The sequence below is a fragment of the Colletotrichum lupini genome, chromosome 2 (genome assembly GCF_023278565.1).
Source record: "Colletotrichum lupini chromosome 2, complete sequence".
In the NCBI taxonomy this organism is placed as follows: domain Eukaryota; kingdom Fungi; phylum Ascomycota; class Sordariomycetes; order Glomerellales; family Glomerellaceae; genus Colletotrichum; species Colletotrichum lupini.
The window spans coordinates 3670358-3682919 of record NC_064675.1 but is presented as its reverse complement, the minus strand read 5'-3'; the positions used below and the strand labels follow the sequence as shown (position 1 = coordinate 3682919).

Below are 12562 nucleotides of genomic sequence, written 5' to 3'. Positions count from 1 at the left end.
TACACCCGTCTAGAACAAGGCACGAGCCACCCGCTTGGGGAGGTTGGCCCAGGTCTTGACTTCCGCGGGCTCGTCGGAGGGGTCGGCGAGGACGACGCCTGACTTGAGGTCGACCTCGCGGAGGGGCACGTAGAGGCGCCAGTCGCGGGAGATAAGCTTCCAGAGGAGATAGAGGAAGAGAACGATCGGGGCGGCGAGGTAGGCCTGGAAGAAGGCCGTGGCATCGGGCTGTGCGTTGGGAGAGGGCTGTAATAAGGAGAACGTTAGCAATGTGATTCATGGCAAAGGTTTTGGGAAAGAGAAGGAAAACTTACGTAGAGAGCATTGTAGAAGGTAGCGATGAGGCAGATGATGTTGAGGAACAGGCCGACGGCGCTGCCCCAGACGCCCCAGGGATTCTTGTAGGGGATCTGGTCGAGGGTGAATCCCTGGACCTTCCAGGCCATGCGCATGCGGACGTGGGCCAGGCAGATGGAGCCCCAAACGAAGAAGTAGGAGAGACCAGAGAGAGCGAGGAGCCAGCCGAAAACGGTGCTGCTGTCGGCGGACTCTCCGATGAAGGCGAGGAGACCAAAGGCGATCTGGATCAGGACGCACCAGAGGGGACGGCCCTGCTTGTCGACGTAGGCGAGGAAGCGAGGAGCCATGCCGCGCTCGGCCATGGCCTGCATCGTGCGGGTGGAACCGAAAGTGCAGCTGTTGGCAACGGAGATGACGGCAATGGTAATGACGGCGTTGAAGATGGAGGGAAGGACCTTGATGCCGGCATCCTGGATGGCAAGGACGAAGGGGGAGGCCTTGGTGTTGGCGCCGGAGGAACCCAAGAGGCGGGGGTCGTTGGCCGGGACAATGAGACCAAGGATGAAGAGGTTGACAATGTAGAAGAACGCAATACGCCAGAAGACCTGCTTGCTAGCCATGGGGATGGCCTTGCGCGGGTTGTCGGACTCAGCGGCAGCAAGACCGACGAGCTCAGTACCACCGAAGGCGAAAGCAGCAACAACAAAGACACCAGCAAAACCGTTGAAGCCGTTCTGGAACGCACCAGGGTCGTGCCAGTACTTGGCACCGAGGTAGCCCTTGTCGCCGACGCCACCGCAGTTGATGACGATACCGAGGATGATGAAGCCGATGCAGGCGGCAATCTTGATAAGACTGAGAACGAATTCGACCTCTCCGTATCCGCGGACGCCGAAGATTTGGATAATGCCGAGAACGACGAGGAAGACAGCAACCCAGATGCCCATGTTGAGGTCATCGCGCCAGAACTTGATGGTGATACTGGCGGCAACGAGTTCGAAGGGCAAGACGGTCAACCAAGCGATAGCATAATCCCAACCCATGGCAAAACCCCTGGTGTACATGTTAGAAAAAGGGCCTTCCGGGTCGGCTAACGAGGCGATGTGTGTATACTCGCCAGGAAGGGTCGACGAATCGGCAGACGTATGTGTAGAAGGCACCATTAACGGGGTACAAGACAGCCATCTCAGCGAGGGCCTGGGTAGTAAGCATCAACATGAATCCGACAATCATGTAACCGATAATCTATCATTCCTTTCGTCAGTCTTGAAACTTCCAATGCACTGTCGATGACCTCTTACCAAGGCGGCAGGGCCACCACTTCGAAGAGCACCACCAGAACCGACGAAAAGACCAGCACCAATAGCACCGCCTGCAGTACAGAGTCAGTAAAACTGCGAGGGCCCGAGAAGAACAAGGGAGTACGGTGAAGCTTACCGATGGCGATCATCTGCATGTGTCTGTTCTTCAGGTTTCGCTGGAGGGGCTCGCCCTTTGTGACAACTCCAACCTCCTCATCGTGAGATCCCCCGTAGCTGCCATTGCTGTTCACAACAGGGTCCTTGGTGTAGTGCTTGTCGTCATCGACAACAGTAGGTTGGTGCGACATCTTGAGGACTGATACCAAGTGAATCTGGCTCCTCGAGCTCGTTGTTGGTTTTGGAGAGAAACGAGGTAACGAAGAATGCAACCTATACAGCGAGGGTTGGCGCCAAGAGGCCCCGGTATATATACACACAGAATAGCAAGACAAGGTAGGCAGGTATTCTTCAGTTTGATGGACAGGCAATCGGGTATCAGCGTTTGATGCCGCGCACTCTGTCGCTCCCCCTGGGCCAGCTTGGATGCAACAGGAGTGTACCAGTGCCATGGGGTCAGGACTCTGGCCTACCAGTCCCCGGCAACGCCGTCCTCCTAGTCCCGTTCTTCCGCATGGATGGCAGGTCGTACGTGAGGCCTAGACCCTAGACATCTCGGAGGAGGTGGACAGGACAAGCTTTCACCGATGATAAGACAGTTGGCCCCAACGGTACTAGAGCCAAAGCAGATTGGTTTAAGACCCTCGAGATGGGAGCGAGCCTGGGGGTGGTCCCATTGTCACCCGGCACGGCATGCGTATTGCTCGACAAGGGTAAGCCCATTCGTGTTAGCCTGGTTTTCGGGCGAAGCTTACACCAATTGGTAAGTGAGGTCGAGTAGATAGTGGTCGTCGTGATTGGCTCAAGCGAGTTTGATATCTTGGCTTCCTCGGCGATACTCTAGGGTCAATCATACCCCCGGCGGGCCTCCCCAGCTTCCTGAGACCAGCCATCCCTTGTTCCATACCCCTGCACCTGTGATAAGCTGGGTGCGAATTGTACTGGTACAGATAAGGAAGGTAAGCAAAAGGTTGTCATCAAGGTATATGAGAGCTCCAAGCCCAAGGCTTCAGGCTTAAGGGTGGCATGCTTCAGCAAGCTTTGCTTCTGTATATTCGGCTTTTCGTTCCTGGATCTTTTGTCGTGCCTAGCTGTCATCTTGTTGGCGCTCCTTTGGCGTTCCAAATAGTCAGTGGCATTATTCAATAGACTTCGAGTACAGCGACTGCCGTCGTCGTGGCTTCAAAACGGCAGTGCTATTGGCTTCGGCCTCTAGACAACAAGTAGTTAGACAGTCCGAAGAAGTGCGAAGAGTATCTCTGTTGGAGAGTGGTAAAGTCCTAGGCACGCGATCTTCGTACGCCAACAGACGAACGACCGAGTAAAAGGTTGCATGGCGCCGCCACTATCTGGCAAATAATTGCCGCATTCCTGTCGTCAGGCTCATTTTGTTCTAGAAGACTGTCCCATTTAGACCCGGGGGCCAGATGACTGACCAAAAGCCCCTGTTCATTGGATAGCAAGCAGGTGAGGCGTAGCGTCCCCCCGATGCGAACGGGTATGGCGCCATGATCTGACTCGGGACCAGCGCAACTAGTAATCGCAATGCTCGTGTCCGTCGCAATCTCAAATAACAATTGACAGCATACAATATGTGTTATCGCGATGAGATGGGCAGCCCTTCCAATGTGAAGAGGTGGCAAGAAGTGATCCGACAGGATGGAAATCGAGGTGATCGTCGCCTGAGGTTCTTGGTCCCTTGGACGCCGAGACAAATCAAGCTTTGACGGCAACTGAACTTGGAGATATCATTGGCCGGCTTGAGGCCAAGCATTTGAGGGCATCTCTTGGAGTCTTGGTAATTAATTAGTCTTAGTTTCTTACCACCCGCACTTCCTCTCCATCGCCCCGCCCCCATTCTCCTGCAGCACTTTTGCTCGAAATCGCGTCCAGACGATCCGGTGAAGCGTGCGGTTTCTAGCCTTGGTGCAGGTAACCGATACTGCATCTGGTAGGACCGTTCCCGCGAAGGATGATGCCTTCTTCCTGAAGAGGAATGTGTCATTTTGTCACCGAACCGTCAATTGCCTCTCGGTTACGGAGTACTCTGCCCATACTGCGTAGTGTAAATCGAGTGTCCGTGGGGATCTGGGGTAGACGTCCTCATTTCGCTCTCTGCAGACACCTCCAGGCATCCCCCCGGAAGTCATGTTCGCGTGGCCCCCCTTCGTCCCGAATTGAAACAAGGGCTAAGACCCCACCCCACACGACGGATCACCCCCTACGACAGATCACCCCATTTAGACGATTTTTTCCCTCCTTTAACACTACTACTATTATAATATATAAGTAATAAATCATCGAAAAAAATCGCAAAAATTATACTAAAATTACTAATAGATTTACTATGCTTAATTATATAGAAGAATACGTTAAAAACGCGTAATACGATATCGGCTTTAGTAAGTTGATTTAAAAAGCTATTATAGACTAGGGAATCCCCTATACTACCCTCTTAAACTAATTACGAGGTATTATAATAGTTAAGAAGTTAAAAGAGGATTATTAAAAACTTAATAAATACTAAGAATAATCCCTTACTTACTAAATAATTTTATAAAACTAATTAAGGTTTATTTTAATTTATACTTAAGTTAGAGAGTTTATAATATATATTTTTTAATAAAATAGTAACTAATACTTATTTAAAAAGAAGTAAATAAATAGATTTTTATATAAAAATCCTACGTTCTTAATACTACGGGCCCGTTATATAAATTCTAAATATATTAAGTTTATTATTATTAACGTTATATAAGCTTTTTAAAAGATCTTAATATTTTTAAATATTTATAAAATCCTAATATCCTTTTATTAAAATATAAACGAGACGGGTTTAATAAAAAGGAGTAATAAGGACTATTTAATACTAAGTAAATTTAAAAAGAGATTTATTTATATCTAAACGCTAAGGGAACGTATTTAGACCTCTATACTTAAATATATTTTTATAAATAGCTAGTACCTCTCGCTATTAGTTATTTTTAAAAAATAGATTATATAATAATAGTAATTATTTATAAAAATATTAGATTATACCTCGTAAAGCTTTATATCCTTTATAAATAAATAGATTTTAAATATAATTAAGCTAGAATAGCTAATTAAAATATTTATTCCGTAAATAGAAATAGAGGCCTAGAAACTCCGATCTAAGTATTTACTTATAATTAATAAGCATAATAGTCACGTCTTTAATAATTTTGTATAATAATATTACTTTAAGGGTATTTACTTATATTATTTATTATTATATTCTAATTATATTACTTAATCCCTAAATATCTTAGTATTCTTACTCTTTAAAATATATTATTATAATAAGCTTATAAATTACGGCCTCTAGTTTAACTTAGTACTAATTAAAAAGTAGAACTTTTTTTATTATTATTTCTAAGCCCGAGTATAAGTACTTATAAAATAAAATATATATACTAATTAAAAAGTAATAGGGCTATATTTTATTAATATATAGTAGCCCCTATTTAGTAAATTTATTATTATAGTATAGCCTATAAACGTTCTACGAGCGCTATTATAAAAGCCCTTATTTTTTAAAGTTCTTAAAATATTTTAAAATTATAATATTGTTATTTTTTAAAAAGTTAAGAGACCTTAAGAAGTACCAGAAGCTCTAAGTACGAGGTAAGGGCGAGGTTAATTACGATTCTATTATTTATAAATTAATATTTAATAAAATAAATAAGTAATTAAACGCTTAAAACATAGCCCTAGTTAATACTTAATTAGTTATTAAGTTACTAAAAGCTTAAGTATAATTATATAAGCTAATTACGAGGGTAAAAGTATAATAAGATTTAAATAAGCGATTCGTACGAATTAAGGCTATTATAAGGGTAAAGAGGGAGGCTAAGGCTTACCCGTAGCGCCCGATCGTAGTTCTAATGCTTATAATTAGTATAAAAGAAGCTCAATTTGCTAGTATATATTTAGAATTTCAAATTTAGTAGCGTTGTGCTACTAATAATCGAATTCGTAGTCATGAGGTCGAAAAGTCGAAGTCTAGAAAATCGTCTAAATTGGGTGATCCGTTGTGTGGGGTGGGGTCTTATGGAACACTTGATCTTTGCGCAAATTTAGCACCTTTGGTGAGAAAGTGTCTAGGTATGTAGTTATTGTGAAGGTGTGTTGTTTCGCTCGTTAATCACGGTTGGCGGCACCTGAGCGCTGTAATCATCGAGCAAAGCGCTCGTATCTCGCTCATCCGTCTCTGCTTCCTATCATGTCGGATCACGGATCCATTCAGAGTGTTATCAGCTCTGCCCCCTGTTGTCGCAGTGGCCGGACTCGCCGAGAAGATGGGAATGGTGCGCAACCCCGCGTCAGACGGCAATCTACTACGCGTTCTCTGTGCAGCTATCGGGCGTCCTGGTCCTGAGGCGCCAAGGTCGCCAAGGTCGCCCGAACATGCTTCCCGTGGTGCCATGCAGCTCAGAGCTGTCACATCTTCAGCTCCAGCCCCGACCTGTGATCGTTGTCATGCAGTAGAAGCCATCCCGGGGCCAATCTGGACTTTCTGTAGACCAAAATGATTCTAGCGCACTTCTAGCTTCCACCAAGCCTGCGGTTGTGTTCCTATTGGCGGTGGTTGAATAATAGTTGCTACCATGTGATCTTGCAGCTCCCATCGAACGATTCACAACTTGGAGGCTAGAGCTTTCTGCGTATCCGTAGCTACCCGTCGTGAGGGCTGAGATGCATGCGAGGCGAGCTTCAGCTCAGCGTCGTCAAGGATGCAAAAGTCACGCCGTTTAGTCTGGGTAGACTTGGGGCCTTTACCTGTCCCTGCTGGTACATGGCTAGCCAGACTGCATCACCATTGACAGCTTCCAAGGCGCGACGTGCTTCAACGTTCTGGCTAAGTGCTTCGCTCAACAGATCCAGCACTTCGTCGAATATCTCGGCGTCAAGGCGAACATGTGAAGCGATAGCTGTCAACATGCGAATCACGGAATCCCAGATCTGTGCAGATTGAGCGAATTTGCCCAAGCCGCCTGATACCGAGCCTTTCGTTATCTCTGCAGATTGATAGCTTAACCGATCGCTTCCTGTCATGACGGGAATGACGATTCCCTGACTCGTAGTCCCGGCGGCCTGGCCTGGCCTGGTACTCTCTCGGTGCGTACTGCCCTTACCTCGAGACTGGATAGCCTCTAGCTTTTTCTTTCGACACCACTTTCCCAGCCCGTCCCACCACTCTGTCTTGATTCTGGAGGCTAGAAAGTCTCCGGCGGTGGCGGAGAGCGCACAGAGGGCATCGCAGGCTGAAATGGTCACAAACGCCTCCTCGTCGTAGATTCGGGTGATCACCACCGGCCATACAGCATTGATCAGCGGCAAAAAAGAGTCTTCGTCGCCTGAAAGAGCTGGAGATACGGTGGCCAGTAGGTCGAGCAACGACTTTCGCAGCGTAGGGCTGGGTGAAGTAAGATAGTGCTGTGTCAAGCCGGCGATCTTCTCCAGTAGGGTATACGTTGGTGTCTTGGGTGGTTTCTCCTTTTCGACTTGGTTGTTCGCAGCGACTTCGTCAATTCCTTCTTCCCCGCCGTCTTTGGGTTTTTGGTCCTGCGCACCCCAAGGCTCTTGAGGATGATTGTTGTTAGTTTCGTCGGTCACATCGTCGATCAAGGCTTCAGTCTCTCTTTCCCGTCGTCTCTTCAATAAATTGACAATGTCGTCAATTGTGACATGACTGCCGGCAGCCTTCTTGTGACTCTCTGGTCCATTTTGTCGGCCCTCCAGAAGAAGTCTGTCAGACTTCACGCCTTGTTCTACAACCTCCTTGAGCACTGCAAACAGACTTTCAACAAATACCGGGTACCCATGGTAGTTGTCTAAGGCTGCGAAAATGGAGGCCACAACGTCGTCGAGGTACGGCAGCAGTCGCGACCCGGTTAGGCGAGTGATCATCACCAACACCTTCGTGGACGCCGGCGATATATCGAACGTGTTGAGCCGCAGCGAAACAGAGTTGATCATATAGTCGACGTTCTCGATGATTAATTCGGAGACGCTCGTGTACCCACACGATACAGCAAGAACGTTCAAGGTCGTGATTGCATGCTCTCTTAGTTGTGAGCTCGCAGAGCCAAGGAAGGCTGTTGTAGGATATAGCACGTCAATGAGTTCTGGTCTGAAGGCTTCGCCTGATCGAGATGCTGCGAAGGCGGTTACTTCAAGTGCTGTGGCCTCTAGCCTCCAGTCGATCTCGGCCAGCTCAGAGTGTGAGTCGAGCAAAACGACGGCGAATGCATACAATTCCTGAAAGGTGGATTCGGAACACTCGCCCCCAGAACCCAGTGAAGAGAAGTCCAGGAGATCGTCGAGCTCGTTGGAACGAGAAAAGGCGGTCTTGAGGAGTTCAAAGCTCAGCCAGAAAGAGGCTATCTGAGAATCGCCTGACGAGTCCCTGGCGTGATCCAGCATTTCGGCAGCAAGCCTGGTCTGCTGCGAGGCTGGCCCGACGTTGGAAAGCAAGTCAATCATAGCTGACCTTGTTCCAGTCTGACTCTCCTCGCCCAACAGCACATTTGAATATTGTTTTGGAGTGTCTCCTATTCTCACAATATCTTGGTTGTACCATGAAGCGTCCGGCGTTGTTTCATCCAGGATCTTGCTAGGCTTCGCTCCGGTTATGAGAGATGTGACACTGTCCCTTAGAGCCGCCGCTATTGACTCGTCCAATAGTGAAGAATCCAACTGAAGGCTACTGACAAGAGCCATACCCTTCATCAAATTCTGGACGGCGGCCTGTTTCTTGCTTTCGTCGGCAGACTGCATGATCCTGGGCAAGCTGGTGATCCAATTGTAACATGTGACCTTCACGGTCTCGCCAAGTTCAGGATATATGATGGCCAAATCTTGTAGACTTGTACCGGTCAAAGACGTCGTTGGATGTGTTGGTGAGATGACCATGGCTGTCTCCACCAGTACGGAAGAGCAATTTTCCAGGGAGGTGTGACATTCGTCGAGAAGTCCAAGACAGAATGCCAGCAGCGCCTCGCGTACGTCTGTATTATCGCTTATTCGGAGTTTCAAGACTGTTGCCAAAGCCAGCTTGATCTGTGATTTTGTCGCGTTGAGCCATGATAGGCTCAGTACACCCCCTTGTTCGGCCTCCGGTGGAGTATCTGAGTTCAGTCTTGCGATGATGCTCCGGGTCCTGACATCGCCAAGAACTTTTACTAGCACCAGTCCCAACGACTGTATGGAACCGACCAAGACGCGCGTCTTCTCTCCCTGGGGTTTGGAAAGAAGTTTTGTCAGGCTAGAGACGATGCCCGGAATGAACGACGCAAGTGCGGCATGGTCCTTGATGCTCGTGTAGAAGCAGTTCAGGATACGCAGAGCTTCGAGCTGAATAGCTGACGTTCTTCCATCCGCTACGCATCCCAGAATTACCGTGATGGTATGGCCCAGAGTTGGCACCAATCTCTCCTCGGTCAGAGCTGTTGCTGCTGTGCTGGACGTTCCAGCCACAGTAAGCAAGGCAGTTAATGCTCTAAGCGATTCAAGCTCGGTTTCCTCGGGCACATTGTGCTCTCTCCCGCGGCCAGGTACTCCTCCAACGATGAAAGTGAGAAGTATCAGGAGCTGCTGCAAGATCTGGGGCGAGATGTTGGACTTCCAGCCGTGAATAATGATAACGGTAAGGCACTTGATGGCGAGCTCGATTAGGCGCTTGGGGTATTGATCGTGACTGCGGAAGACATGAGAGAGCGGGAAAAAGACGTAGTCGGCAAGCTTTGAATCCAGAACGTTGGCATCTCTATTGACTTGGTCGTTGAGAATGTGGTACAACTCGTCAGTCAACTCGGAGAGTCGTTTGAAGGAGGACGAATCTCCTTGTTGTCGGATTGCTAGCTGACTAATTGAGACACAGCATGGTTTGAGCTGATCGAATTGGTCAGCATATGATCTATACGTCCCAAGGTATACGAACCTGCTGAAAGAACTCATTCCGGGCTGGGTTTGCAGTGGCGGGAGTGGTCGCCATTACGAGGCAGAGGGCAGGTATTCCACGCCAGCCTCCAGCGGCGCGTAACTTAACGGCGGAGACGTATCTGATCTAGAAAAGCCTTTCGTCTCGGTTTTCGAGAATATGACTGGCGTGATATTGAAGAGAGAGTGGTGAGGATTCGCGTGTTTACTGGTAGTTGAATGTGGAGGCTCTGTCGTTCACTTCGCAACCCAACTTTGACGAAGGAAACGCCTGCCTGAGATGACTACCTATCCTGGGAAAGATTGACGGTACGAAGTACATACCTTCCTAAAGTAGGCCCAATCGGGTGGCTTCCTTTCGACGTCCCTCGGTGATGAGCCCCACTAACAGCCGATTATTCAGGGCCTTTGGTGGTTTTGGCTCGCTAAAAGGGAAGCTGGCAGCCCCGCAACAGCACATCAGAGCAGCCCCCACCAGAGCGCTTCCCCCTCCACTAGGTTACGTCAATTTCAATAATTCATGTGAGGAAGCAACAACATCGCAAGACTCTCTGAATTTCTGATCAGCAGTCACGAAAGGAGCCTTCCGCTGAAACTACGACCGAATCTTGACGAACAGCCTGTTTTTGTCCGAAAGGGCCTCAGTAACTCGCCATGGCCCCGGCTCCTTTCTCTTGCACGGTGCATCCTTTCGATTCCCGAACCTCTCACTCTAGCGCTTATGAGATCGGCCCATCTGGAGCATCAAACGCCCTTCTCTTCATAGGAGGCCTCGCAGATGGACCTCATACTGTTGGCTACACCAAGGCCATAGCCAAGCATCTTGAGACAGCGGCACAAGACTGGTCTGTGTTTGAGATTCGGATGAGGAGCTCCTTTTCTGGCTACGGCTTTTCGAGCTTGAAGAACGATGTTGAGGATATCTCGGCGCTGGTGAGGTATCTCCGAGGTATCGGAAAGAAAAAGATTGTCCTTATGGGCCACTCAACTGGATGCCAGGTATACCGTTGTAGTAGCCTCGAACATTTACAGGACCCAACTAACCTTGGTAGGACTGTATGGAGTATACCAAGCACAAGGAGGACCCTGTCGATGGCTTCATCATGCAAGGTCCTGCATCTGACCGGGAGTCTATTGAAGACTTTGTCAAACCTGACTGGTTGAAGAAGAGCCTAGAGCACGCCGAGGGGCTGATTTCCACTGGAAAGGAGGCCGAAGCGATGCCCAAAGATCTAGTACCAAGCTTTTTCTCGACACCTATGACGGCCTACCGTTGGCACTCTCTGGCGGCTAAGGGGTAAGTAGCTATGATACTCCATCTCCGGGGTGAGGTGAATGAAATACTGATACTCATCACAGGGGCGACGATGATTACTTCTCCTCCGACCTCAAAGAGTCGTTCGTCTCCGAGGTCTGGAATCGTTTCCAGCAGCCCGTCATGGTGCTACACTCTGCAGAGGATGAGTTCGTGCCAGCCAAAATCGATAAGCAAGCTTTGATCGACCTGTGGAAGAAGACAAACTCCAATGTCCACGAGCTGTCTGGCTTGATTCCCGGAGCAAGCCACACTGTGAAGAACCCGGAATCCCAGCAGTGGCTTGCAGAACGTGTGGCTCAGTTCATCCAGCAAGTATGAAGTCAGACTCGGGACGGACCGCATGAGCCTCAGCATACCTTAGCTTAGTTGAGAGGGGATATTTGTCTTCACTCATGGCCAAATACATTTAACGAGCAACATTCCCGAGATTGGTTCGAACGTGTTACACGAGATGACTAAAGAAATACCGGTCTCAGCTCGGTCGGAAGCTTCCAAAGTGCCTTATGTGAGCAAGCCCGAGTTCCATTGACAGCACCCCACTTCCCCGGAATAGGGAGCGAGGTCGGCGATACCCCTCCGAGACCCACTTCATCGGGGTCACTGCGCCCGTGACGATGCTCAATGCAGGTCGCCGACCCCAAGTGGGTGGATTATGCTATCACGGACACCGCGAATACTTAATCCCAGGTGAGCTCGTAGCTAGACCAGCCCTTATCACATTGGTCAACATTCAAAAAGACTATCTCAAAACACCATCTTGACTTCCAGCTTCGTTCGCATCAACTCGTACACAACATACTGTCGACCCTTTGAACTTGATACCCGCACCGACATCTCCCTTCCACCAACACCTTTACTTTCATCCACAATGTGCTTCGGAGTCACCTGCTCGACTTGCTGTAAGACGACAACCCCAGTCTCGTAACATTCCGTGTAGTTTCATGAAAACTAAAAATATCCAATAGCAAAGGCAACCTGGCGCGGCTGCGGCCAACACATCCCGTCGGCGCTGAGCAGCGTCCCCGAGGAACAGTGGTGCACCTGCACGCCCAAGGTCACCGTCAACGGCAAGGAGTACCCCCCGGCAGGCACTGTGTCGATTCCCGGTATGTCTTGGTTGACCGGCTTGTTTGGGGGCAATTCGAATGACAAGTCGAAGCAGGGCACTAAGGGAGAGCTGTAAGAGATGGAGGAGGGGAGTTTACCTGCACTTTTTTGAGTCTTGCTTCGAGGTTTGCTTGGTGGGCGAGTTTTGAACCGGGTGTATTAGTACGAGGTGGCGATTGGCGAGGCGTTGTGCGTCTCACGAGGTGATGTTGGACGGCGGCGGTGATGGCGTAGAAAAACATGAGTTGAAAATCAAATATCTGATACCGTACCGAATTCCTGCTTCACGAGAATACCTTATGAAGTCCTTTCCCGACGCATCCATATCGAGCCTTTCCTCACAGGTTGTCGAGTTGTGGAGGGGTAATCAGTGTTGACGCCCTGCCCCTCACGTCTCATTTGGGGTCCCTCAGTAGGTTGTGCTTGCCAGACCGCCCCGTTCTCGGGCTAAAGCACC

At 49.0% G+C, this 12562-nt stretch overlaps 6 protein-coding genes across 6 annotated transcripts; 3 read left to right on the top strand and 3 right to left on the bottom strand.

The window, feature by feature from the left end:
- Nucleotides 1-9: 9 nt before the first annotated feature.
- CLUP02_03417 (amino acid permease) lies at nt 10-1909 on the bottom strand (the record flags this gene model as incomplete). The annotated part of the gene is made up of 3 exons (XM_049282439.1): nt 10-246; nt 315-1497; nt 1602-1909. The coding sequence occupies 3 exons, from the start codon at nt 1907-1909 to the stop codon at nt 10-12; spliced, it is 1728 nt and encodes a 575-aa protein (XP_049139582.1).
- A 1089-nt stretch (nt 1910-2998) lies between these two features.
- On the bottom strand, nt 2999-3394 carry CLUP02_03416 (uncharacterized protein; the record flags this gene model as incomplete). Its single annotated transcript, XM_049282438.1, has 1 exon — nt 2999-3394. A coding segment is annotated over one exon (396 nt), but the record flags the coding sequence as incomplete, so codon positions are not given.
- A 2472-nt stretch (nt 3395-5866) lies between these two features.
- On the top strand, nt 5867-6271 carry CLUP02_03415 (uncharacterized protein; the record flags this gene model as incomplete). The annotated part of the gene is made up of 1 exon (XM_049282437.1): nt 5867-6271. A coding segment is annotated over one exon (405 nt), but the record flags the coding sequence as incomplete, so codon positions are not given.
- Nucleotides 6272-6452: 181 nt separating this feature from the next.
- On the bottom strand, nt 6453-9735 carry CLUP02_03414 (HEAT repeat protein; the record flags this gene model as incomplete). The annotated part of the gene is made up of 2 exons (XM_049282436.1): nt 6453-9632; nt 9682-9735. The coding sequence occupies 2 exons, from the start codon at nt 9733-9735 to the stop codon at nt 6453-6455; spliced, it is 3234 nt and encodes a 1077-aa protein (XP_049139579.1).
- Nucleotides 9736-9840: 105 nt separating this feature from the next.
- Nucleotides 9841-10243, top strand: CLUP02_03413 (uncharacterized protein; the record flags this gene model as incomplete). The annotated part of the gene is made up of 2 exons (XM_049282435.1): nt 9841-9869; nt 10084-10243. The coding sequence occupies 2 exons, from the start codon at nt 9841-9843 to the stop codon at nt 10241-10243; spliced, it is 189 nt and encodes a 62-aa protein (XP_049139578.1).
- A 91-nt stretch (nt 10244-10334) lies between these two features.
- Nucleotides 10335-12181, top strand: CLUP02_03412 (uncharacterized protein; the record flags this gene model as incomplete). The annotated part of the gene is made up of 7 exons (XM_049282434.1): nt 10335-10679; nt 10733-10977; nt 11040-11310; nt 11426-11503; nt 11552-11685; nt 11737-11897; nt 11964-12181. 7 exons carry the CDS (start codon nt 10335-10337, stop codon nt 12179-12181), a joined length of 1452 nt encoding a protein of 483 aa, XP_049139577.1.
- Nucleotides 12182-12562: the final 381 nt, after the last annotated feature.